Source organism: Mytilus galloprovincialis, chromosome 12 (genome assembly GCF_965363235.1).
Source record: "Mytilus galloprovincialis chromosome 12, xbMytGall1.hap1.1, whole genome shotgun sequence".
In the NCBI taxonomy this organism is placed as follows: domain Eukaryota; kingdom Metazoa; phylum Mollusca; class Bivalvia; order Mytilida; family Mytilidae; genus Mytilus; species Mytilus galloprovincialis.
The window spans coordinates 45,786,431-45,798,235 of NC_134849.1; the positions used below are offsets into that span (position 1 = coordinate 45,786,431).

The 11,805-nt window shown below is 32.5% G+C and overlaps 1 protein-coding gene across 1 annotated transcript in view; it reads right to left on the reverse strand.

Annotated features, from left to right (window-relative positions):
* The window catches only part of LOC143053940 (PAS domain-containing serine/threonine-protein kinase-like), a 36,388-nt gene extending 25,653 nt beyond the window's left edge, over positions 1-10,735 (reverse strand). Inside the window, exons 1-2 of the mRNA XM_076226752.1 lie at positions 10,676-10,735; positions 6,076-6,178 (exon numbers count right to left, since the gene is read on the reverse strand). Of these exons, the coding sequence (XP_076082867.1) occupies positions 6,076-6,178; positions 10,676-10,695 (123 nt within the window). The 5' untranslated portion in view covers positions 10,696-10,735. The remainder of the gene's footprint in view (positions 1-6,075; positions 6,179-10,675) is intronic.
* Between the last annotated feature and the right edge of the window lie 1,070 nt (positions 10,736-11,805).

Sequence of the window (11,805 nt, forward strand, 5' to 3'; positions counted from 1 at the left end):
CTTCAATTTTTTTGGGTAAAAAATATGTCTAGATCATCACCAATCAGGGCATAATCTATATGTTTATATATTTCATCTTAATTTCTATACTGTTATGAAGTTTTTTTCAGATGTTACTCATGATTATGTAGTTTGCAACCAAATATATGTATTTTCCCCTCGACATGTTCAAAGAATGATATAGTCATTGTAACAGTAAGTATTAATATTGGTCTCAACCTTCAACTTTAAAAATAAAATATATGGAGCATGTTGTCCACGGACCCCTGCAGTCTGTGCCAAAAACTATTTGAAGCACTAGCCCTATGGGCTAGTAAAAAATAAAAATTACTAGCCCAAATTTATATGTACTGGACCGAATAAAATCTGTGTCACCGGTGAGGATCACGAAGTGATCCAAACCAGCTAGGGGGGTTTGGGGGCATGCCCCCCCCCCCAAGAAAATTTTGGAATATTAGATGTAAAATCCTGCATTCTGAGGTTACATTTTTGTATCTGGAAGTGTATATAACTTTTCAAAAATATAGAGTTTTTCTCCATGTAATATAAAAAATTCTACTTTCGTTAAAAAAAAAACCTTCTCTAAAACTGTTGACAAGACTGTTCAAGACTTTTTTCTTTGAATTTAAGACATACATGTAAAATAAATATATACATGTAGATATTTATAAACCCCTTGCCATCACATTTTGTTGAAATTAATTAAATTTCTCATTCAAATTTGACTTTGGAAGTTAAAGAGATCATCTTTTCTGATGCAGACCAAGAAAAGAAGAAAATCAATAAGTTAAAATTCTATTCTTCATATTTTTTCATATTATTTTTCAATTTGCTGAACAACTCCTGTTCAAATACAAATACAGATACAAATTCTCAGATCTGCAGTGACATCACAACATGTAACTGACCAATCAATGATTAGAATTTGTGTTATATAAACAATGTTGAGAGGTGATGCGGATAAGAATCCTCTTGATTTTCCATAGACTTCAATGCAAATTAATTTAATTGATATATATTGACACCAGTTGAATCTAGTAATTTTACCCACTTAATATTTTTAAAGACACTATATAATATCTCCATTTTGATTTTTATCATACTATATCCTCTGGTTAAAAAACAATATAAATAATCAGTTATCACCTTCAAATAGATGAAAAATCTAGAGGAATCCTATCTGCATCACCCCTTGAAAAATTTAAATGCCAGGATGTCCGGATCTGAGAATTTGACTCCTTTTCCCTGCTCCTTACAGTAGCTACAAAACATAACTAGATTCTCGTACTGGAGCCAGGGTCAGGGACGACCGTCCGTCCAATGAGTTTTAAATTCTCGGACCCGTTTATCCTCGTATTTTTTTAGCCTCCGTAACTTGGTCGGACTTGCGAGACGGACTTTTTGGTGCCTTTCATGGTCTTGCACTTTCCGACAGTGAAGCCATGTATATTAAACGATGTTTGTGACCAAAATTATGTGTACTTTCGAAGTGAAAACAAAACTGGTTCCACTTCTTCATAAAATTAACGGTAACCAGTCACTGAAGTCGTCCTAATAACCAATCGTCTAAAATACACACGATGTCAAGCGGACAGTTACGAATTAATATCTTCCGCCGCAAAAATGTTCAATGTTTTTTTATTTTCTGTTATGATTATATTTTATTTAGTCTATTCAGCGTAAATCAATCAATAATTACCAAAATTTGACATTTTCAAAACACGTGGTACTGACCGTTTTCGCGCTTTTTTATTTTGAACAATCGGTTATTAGGGAGACCGTCAAAACTGGTTTACGGAATTTTTGCAAGGAAGAGAGTATCAGTTTATTAATATCGATGGCGTTGGGTGACATTCTGCGTTAATATAACTTACGGTAACCAAGGATTTGTATACAATCTTACTATACAAATCCTTGCGGTAACGATTAAAAAAGTGCACACAGATATGCACTAGACTGGTCGGACTATCGGCAGTGTACGTTAACTAGTCCGAGCTTATTTAAACTAGACACGGGCTTCGGGCTACCGCTTAACGTCGCAGACTGCCCCTGCTTGCATATAACATTACAAAGTGACATATCTCAAGAACCAAGTGATGCCACTTAAGTTTTATGGTAATAAGCATTTTGTATAAGTTTGAAAGATGCATCAAAATTGTAAAATGTGTGTTATTTTTGTTTTGATATCTTCACTATCAAATGACTATTTAGCAAAATTTAATAAAATAATTTTTTTCTTGCTCTTTATTGACTGAAATATAACAAATTGTATTGCAATAAAATTCCATCTTCTCACTGCTGTACTCAATATGGCCAAATATCCTTAGTGGACATCCTGTGGAAGTACAACCAATCATGTCAGATTGTTAAAAAACTTAAAGGGAAATTCCGCGATTTTTTACTTATCATCTAATTATGTTCATCTTAACATAAAAAACACATCTGCAAAGTTTTAAATTTATATTCCTTCTAATAACGGAGAAAATCAAGTATTTGTAACTTTTTTGGTTGAATTCTCGAGTGGGTCGTGACGTATTAGCCCGATTTATTGAATTCTGGGAAAAAATAAAATCTGTTTAACTCTTATAGCTTATCGACAATATACGTAATTAAAAGCGCACAGCTGACGAATGGTCGAAGTTATTAACCACAATATAAGAATGAACGAAAATGAATATGCATATACCGTTTTGTATTGATTGAATTAAACTCCTATAAAATTATCTCTAGTAAATGTTTTTGAATAAATTTAATTAATTATTGTTGAGATTTTTTTCATAAAATATTTATTGAACATTTTTACTGATATTGAACTGAAAATATTTCAGTTCTATTTACCGTTATTGTTTTGATAATCATGTCAATGCAACTAATGTGTGAGCAGAGTGTGTATATTATTTTGTAAAGGTCACTGTATATTTCTCGGCTTGAGGTCAATTCGTTTACCTTGTAGCTATTTAGCCGCAGGTGTGAGTTCAAGCGTACACAGGTATAAATGTTGTTATTTGGAAAGGATAAACAGAAAGGATTAGAAAGAGTATGCTGTCACGATGTTAATACACTAAGATTTAATACACGATGAGAATAAAGATACAATAATTAAATTGTGTAAATTAATTGAAAATAAAATTCAGATTCGTAATTCCGAAAGTGTGTAAAAATAAAAGGAAACAATTTTTGATTACTTTCTTAGCGGCAATTGGCGTAAAGATTCAAATATGAAGCAAAAAATAGTAGTTTTAATCTTTTATAAAAACTAAATGCAATATTACCCAATTTGATATACCATTGTACATCTGTTTGATATCATTGACTTTACCGGAATTTCTTAACTTGTATTCAAATCTGGCTGTGTTTAAATGCTAATAAAACTATTGCAATTTTAAAGTTTTTAATTGACAAAAAAATACAACATACAACATGCATGATTTTTTTTTAGTTTCTTTTTAACATTTTATTCTTACATAATTAAATTCATTTGACAATTATTTACACGAACTTTTTGTGAAAAGAATATCAATTATCTAAGCTAAGGCATTATTTCTTTTGAGGATTTTTGAGGATTTTTTTTAAAATTCTATGATAATATTTGTGCAATGTTGAACATGATAGCCGTCATTAATCCAAATAAGTAATACAGTAGTTGTAATAAAAGTTATATTTTAGTCATGCATAGCTGATATTGACGAATTTATAATAGTTCGTCCATACATCGTTGTTCTTGAAACAATCATTATTAGTATACATGTAAGTTTCCTGACGTATAAGAGCCATTGAGGATGAGCTCCAGAGAAATCAGACTAGTGGCGTTTCGTTCGTTTGTTTGTTGGGAAAGGAGAGGAAATGCAACCGCTTGTACAGATAAACGACAGAATTACCATACGAGCATTTATAGTCAACACAATCAGAAAGAGTTCCCATCGTTAGACGGGGAATATGAAGGCTTCCAAGAATGAACAAGTGACATGTCTAACTCTGAACAGTTAGAAAACAGACTATCGACATCGACCGCTTGTTCTTAATATTTGAAACTGTATGCATATATATACCATACGTTTATGATATATATAGTGATGAGTTCTTGCGTCTGACAAAAACTAAATTCCTTCATGGTTATATCTTGCCATACGTTTATATTGGTTTGTAAGGTGATTACTCACAATCGTTATTTGAAAATCCTGTTTGTGAGATGTAGATTCATTTCAATACAGAAATTTCGTCTATATATTTCACAAGTGTATAACACGGAGAAGCTCTGAAGGTCCATTACTCCCATTTTGTTTGGGTGTGAACCATCGATGTTTACAGCAATATCACAGAATAAGATGATGATGGTAGAAAGAACTATGGGCGTCATGTGGCAAATATTACATGCATATCGGACAATGAGTTGTCAATCTGTATGAAAAGATTTCCAATACAACCATATTATTGAGAAGGAATGTTTACATGCTATACTCTCGTACTAGTATTACAGGGTTCTTGTGGCGTTCACCTTAGACACACATCTTTTTAACGATGTTTAAAAAAAAGACAGAACCAATTTAATGTCATATTTCCCTATTTTTTAAATATAACTAAAAGTCTTTTATCTGACAAGAATACCCCTATTTAGCGAACAAGTAATTTATTCTTTTTTCTGTTATTGAATACCAAGAAAGAAAATAAATCCCGAAATTAATTTGAAACTTTGATACTCAAAAGTTTCCCAGCAAAATATTCACATTCCCTGGGGATAATTAGTGTTCGTCCAGTGGCATATATAACAATTGTGATGACGAATTACTTCCTTTGTTCGAGAACAATCTTATTGAAATATAAATCTGTGATTTTACTAGGTCCACAGCTTCAATGAACCAAAGCAAAAGTTATACATCGACCTGTATTTAAATCAAATTGGTTCTCTTCTTCTTCTGGTATACAATAGTCTATCGACATTCGATGATTACATACTGTTGGCATACGTGGACTAGTCTATTTACAACACTTTTACCCCTATTTATTCAAAATATATGTTTTTTTCTTATGTTCAATGTATACATGTATATATTTTAAATTGCGCTATAGTTCCGTAACTTTCTATCCAGTCGTATTAACGAATCGTCGGCAAGTGCGTACATTTTTTTAAATCAATATTTCTGGTCTGTTCCAATCTGTCCTTCACTATTGACAATGACTATATATTACATTTTCCCAAATTCACCCTTGGAAAAAATATTTAAATAGATTTTAATTTCATCAAATCTTATTTTTTGGGTATTTATATTCTTTACACCAGAAATGTTATTTATAAACAAGCGTATGAGTTTAGTAATGACAAGTAAGACAGAGTTGTATATTATTCATCTGATATTTCAAAATGGAAAGTTATAAGTTATAAGTTATCAGCCGTGTACACTGATCAATACCTGCAGAAGTGAAACGATGCATGAACTTGCAAGCCCGACAGGAAATCGCTTGAATACCTGGACGTGTCACCTCACACCCCTCACAATACCTTTGGAAGTAATACCTTTAGCCATGCTGGTGATCAGATGAGGGAAGATCAAAATATATTTGTTTATTACTTTAAAGAATTATGAACAAATTAGATTTTCGAAAACAATTTTCACGGAACACTTATTTATGATTTCAACTTTGACTTTTCACCTAATTCCAATATCAACAGTTTAAAAACAACAGACCATGGTAATTTAAAAAAAGTAAGAATATTTTTCGTATCAAGTTAGTTAGTCGGATAAAACAACCGTACGATTGACAAGATATCGACACGCAATTACGACTACATCGGTTACTGTAGTTTTGTTTCTTTGTGGTTTATAGACATATCGTTTTTATTAATCGGGAAAGAAGACAAAATGGCGGATCGCAGAGAATTGATACTCTAAATTTAAAATCGATGGTGATCGCTTATCTAGCGGAATAAAACTTTAATATCTTTGAATTTGAGCATTTTTATACAGAATGAACATAATATCAATTTTTGATTTTTTTGCGAAGTTTCCCTTTAATCCACACAAGCTTAAGTGTGTTTGTGTTTGCAAATTGTGTAGTAGCCACATTCTACACACTTACATTTGGTAAAACCTCAGGAGTAGTCATTCTTGTAGGATTAAAATCTGTGTCTAAAATTTCACGATTAACTCCATATTTTTTGTACACATCTGTATAGCTTCCTCTGTAAAAGATAAATAATATTTGTAAAGAAATAAGATGTCAGGCCATGTCATGGCCATGTGCAATATAGTAAAATCAGTGTCTCGCACATTATCATCAGTATGTTGGTAAAGAGCTGAATTACAAAGAAGATTATACATTGTATATACAGTAATACATGTACACAAACATGATCATGATAAAGGTCAAATATAGTACAAACTAGATGTGTCAAAGCGACACGAATGGCCCCGTCCCAAAAAGTTGAAAAATCTGCAATTTCAATAACACATGTGGACACAAAATCTGTATAACTGTGATTTTCAATAATTTATCAAAGTCCAAAGCCCGTAATTTCAACGAAACTTAAACTTGATCTGTAACTCATGTACCAAAAATCAGCCCAATATCTGAAGGCGTTTAGAAAAAAAGTCTGTATAACTGATTTTCAACAATTTCTCAAAGTCCAAAGCCCGTAATTTCGGCAAAAATTAGTGGAACGGAACGAAACTTAATCTGTAACTCATCATGGTTAACTCACATACCAAACATCAGCCCAATATCTGAAGGCATTTAGAAAAAAACTCTGTATAATGGTTTGTTGCGGAATGACGGAATTTCGGAATTGCGCAATTTCGGACAAGGGTAAAACTATATGGCACCAACAACTTCGTTGCGGGGCCATAATAAAGTGAAAAAGATCATGATAAAGGTCAAATATAGTACAAATAAAGTTAAAAAAAATCTGTATCAGCCAACATCATAGCTGAGATGAGTGGGAAATATAATATAATGGTAATGATAATTATACTTTCTTTCCAAGGACACTATTGATATACACCTGATCGCTATTTGTCCATGATTGTTGTATGACAGCAATAGTTTGAACGGCACAGATTTCGAAGATTAGCGATAAGGTGCATTAAAGATGTGAATCTCAGTTTACTTTTAAATACTGCAAGGAAATCAATCTAATTAAAGCTATACCAAACTATAAACCCTCACACCAGCTTCAATCTACATACCTTCTTTAAGTTTTCCAGTTTTCCATCTGAATAAAGATGATTAATAACTGGTGCATATGTGGCCTTTTTATTTAAAACTAGTTAATATTTTAGTTATATACAAAACGGTGCAGGAACAGATGTAGTGATTAAAAAAAACTACATGTATGTACAGGAGATGAAGCTATTGAAGGTTGATCTATACACTTTAACAAAAATAGCTGTGTTTACAAAATGAGATTTTCTCTGAGTGCAGACAAAACTGTGTAATTTTAAAAGTTTTAAAGCCTGGCAGCACCTAGAGAAAACATGTTGCATCCAATTTATGTTTTAAAAAGTTAAAACACTTTATAGATTTTGATGAACATTTTCTTTCCTTGGCACAGAAGATGGTGAAATAAACAAACACCTGAGTGTTCTTTGATACAGTCCACTCATTTACACTATTTAAATCACCTTTGTTGTGAGTAGATTTCTATTGTCCATTTCAAGCAATATGATACAATACAATCATTACCTGAGGGGACCATCTCAAAGATTTCACATGACTTTGTTTATTTTACACTACCTGTGGCAAGGAAAGAAAATGTTTAGCAAAATCCACAACAGTATTTTTCATGTTAAAATAGAAAATGAATACAACTTTAATGTATCTAGGTGCTGCCAGGCTTTAATTTAAATCTTTTAAAATTACACTTTTTTGTCTGCACTCAGAGAAAATCTCATGGTGTAAACTAGTCCGAGATTACTCTGACGTCTGACGGCTGTTTTGCCAGACAAGCTGGGGCCGTGGGACGTCAGAGCTTGTCCCATATCAAAAACTGGATATTTGCCCGTCCAAAATAGATGCGCTGCTTCGTCGCTTCTTGTGCCAACTAACGGCCTTGGAGTTATATAAATTGGGTATCAATTTGTTCATTTTTCATTTATCTCTTCATTCATGTAAGTTTCACCTACCTGTCACCCTTTATTTTCTCATTTTTTGACAGTTTTCACATCTCGACTGTCTGTGTATTTACTACTGTAGTTTGTAAAAGATTCCATTGAGTTATTGTGTATGGGAAAAATGAAAATCTGCACGAGTCTTTGGATGTACCTCAGGTATTACCTGCCAACATTTCAAAATACCCATGGGTATGGGGTATCTGTGCAAGACGGTCTCACTAATTAGCGACAACAAGCGTCAACAAGAATTATTTTAGCGACAAGCGACAAGAAACTATTTGGCGACAAGAAAACATTTTTTTTTAATTAAAATTAATTATTGCAATAAATATTAAAAGAATATGCAAAAGAAAACAATTTTAGCGACAAGAAAGTTAAAATTGATAGAAAAAAATGAAACATTATTTACATAATATTTTATCTATTATGAATAACAGCCAGTATTACGTTTAATTATTGTATTATGAGATTACTTTTCCTTGTGTTTTAGAACATATTATTTATCTTATAATTTGTTTTTAAAACTCTTTTTGTGCAATATATATTAAGCTCGCAAAATGAATTATTTGTGCATCATTGTCCGGAAAATATTGACACAAATTGTGAAATACAAAGAACTGAAATCAAACAGGAGGAAAAGAAAATTGAAATGTAATTGTTTTCATCTTTTTATTTGTTTATTGCCTCATTAAACGATATTTATCATGTTTATGCATATTGATTGAAGATGAAAGGAAATTAATAATGACAATCTTGAGTTTTCAACAGGTGTTCATTATTTACAATGATTGTATATTCTGGCGCGTGTAATTGTATAGTCTGATGCGTGTACAAAGTTGAAGGTGTTAATTGGATGTTATTGTAGCAATAAAACAGGGGACATGCGACTCGTTAATCTCATTTGATGTTCCACATGTTTGCTTATCAAAATGGGACCACCATGTACAAAATGTATAAATATTTAGATAGGAATGTACATATTACTATCATGACTATATAATGACTAAAAATAATTTAAAAAAAAAAAATAATATCTGGACCCCAAGGTAGAACCACGTCCTCGTCGTGGGGACTGGAAACACGCTTAAATAATAAAGATGGCAAAGCGTGGCTGAGAGTTCTATAAATAAAGTATCGAATTGACATAACAAGAGTGCACTTAGAGCATAGTATTAAGCAAATGAATCAAAATATTATATTCCATTATGCCTGCTCCATATATATCTCCATTCGTTTATTCATACTTTGACTTTGATGAAAACAGATACATACATTATCTTGTACATATTCTTCATATTTAAAAATAAAAAAAAAGAAGCTCAAAAAACCATTAAATACAAATTTCTTTATATCTAATAAAAAAAAAATGTTTTCTTGTCGCTAAATAGTCTTCTTGTCGCTTGTTTTCGCTAATATAATTCTTGTTGTCGCTAATTAGTGAGACCCGTGCAAGATTGCTCTCATAGTCCTTCAAAACCTTCAAAGGCGACTTCAAATTTATTTGGAAGTTGTTTATTTGCTTCTAAATACTTCCCATTCCTATTTGCACAAATTAGATTTTGTTTCCTTGTTCCTTTAATCTCCCTTTGATCTTCAATATAGTCTATAGTCGCTGTCACGTAAAATTGGCACCATGTTTTTTGTTAAAATTTTTTTAAATATCAGCCGCGTTTACTCACGATGATGTTTTTCTTTTAGCGGAAGTAAAATCCTGTCCAAATATCCACTACTGTCCTACCTTTTATTGTGTTTGCACTGTATAATCCTGACCTTCACATTTTTCAAGATTATTTACATTGTATAACCGCCATCTTAGTTTCTATGAGGGTCCCTTATTCCATAACATTCGTTACTCTCCGGTAATATCATTGTCATTGATGATACAATTTCCCGCGCTTTTTACGTAAAGATGACGAAAAGCTCCGAGGACACAAGAAAATGGAGAGCACGTGGAACTCCACGGCAACACTTCCGGTAATAACAATGTCGGATTCCACCATACAAATTAAACTTGGATTATGTGAAGGTCAGGATTATACAGTACAAACACAATAAAAGGTAGGACAGTAGTTGATTTTTGGAATGATATTTGATTCCGCTAATTGAAAAACATGATCTTTAGTAAACCCGGTCGATATTTAAGAAAATTTTGACAAAAAACATGGTGCCAATTTTACGTGACGGCGACTATAGTCAACAATACAACTACAAAATTATACTGGTATATCACTATCAGTAATGCTGGTTTTTTTTATAAAAAGTTACAATACTGGTACAAAATTTTTATACCAGTATTACGATCACCAACTACAGGAGATCCACTATAAAGTACAGTGACCACTAAAGTAAAAGAAGGAATATCTCACTGCCAACTTGTGTGTCTGTTCCAACAAGTTTTTTGTCACGGGTGTCGAGGACACCTATTTTTTACTGTCCCTAAGGATCAAACGTTGAATATAAATGGAGAATCATCTAGTTTTATCCATGTGTTTTCAATGGGAAGATGGTTAAACTTTATAAATTATAATATATTTGATTTAAACACTTTGTTTGGGTTCAGTGTCATTTACCTGTTCAATTCATCCGCCATTTTTAGAGTTTAATGCGCATGCGTGATGGTATCAGGTCCGTTCGCGCCCAATACACTTTCGCACCCTACACGTTCGCACCTCGCACGTTCGCACTCTACACGTTCGCGTCCAATTTTAATTCATATTCCAGTTGAATAATTGGAAAATCATGATTGTTGTTTTAAATTACGTTGGTGATTTGATCCTTAGGGACAGTAAAAATATAAAGTATAACATTGAAGATTTTAAATGAAAAACACAACAGCTTGGTCCCTTTGAGTCTGAAACAATGAAACAATACAATATAGCAATACACTATTATAACCAAAACATGATAAAATTTATTCAACACACAAACAAAAAAAACGTAGTCAGAACCTCACTTTATTTTGAAACAAGTCAATGAAACAAAGTTATAGCGATACACTAACCAAAACATGATTAAGATTTATTCAACACACAAAAAAAAAAAACCAACAGATTCTGTCTCACTTTATTTTGAGACAATGACAACACATATAATAATGCAAGAATACACTTGCCAAAACTTGATTACAAAGTTATTAAACACAAAACCAATTAAAATTGGGCGCGATCATGTAGGGTGCGAACGGACTTTGGGTGCGAACATGTAGGGTTCGGGGACGTGTTTTTCTAATTCAACAGACTGTCGGCATTCCGATGGGAACCAAATGTGCCCCTCTTCTTGCCGACTTGTTTCTTTATTATTACGAGGCTAACTTCATACAGGAACTTCTTCGGAAAAAAAGATAAGAAGTTAATATCCTTTAACTCTACTTTCCGCTATATAGATGATGTTCTTTCACTAAATAATTCAAAAGTTGGTGACTATGTTGAACGCATCTATCCCATCGAACTAGAGATAAAGAATACAACAGATACAGTTAAGTCGGCCTCATATCTGGACTTTCATCTAGAAATTGGCAATGAGGGTCAGTTGAAAACAAAACTTTACGACAAAAGAGATGATTTCAGCTTTCCAATTATGAACAGTTTCCATTTTAAATTTTATAAGTAGCAACATTCCAGCAGCACCTGCATATAGGGTACATATCTCCCAATTGATACGATATTCCCGTACTTGCATTTCCTATATATCATGACTTCCT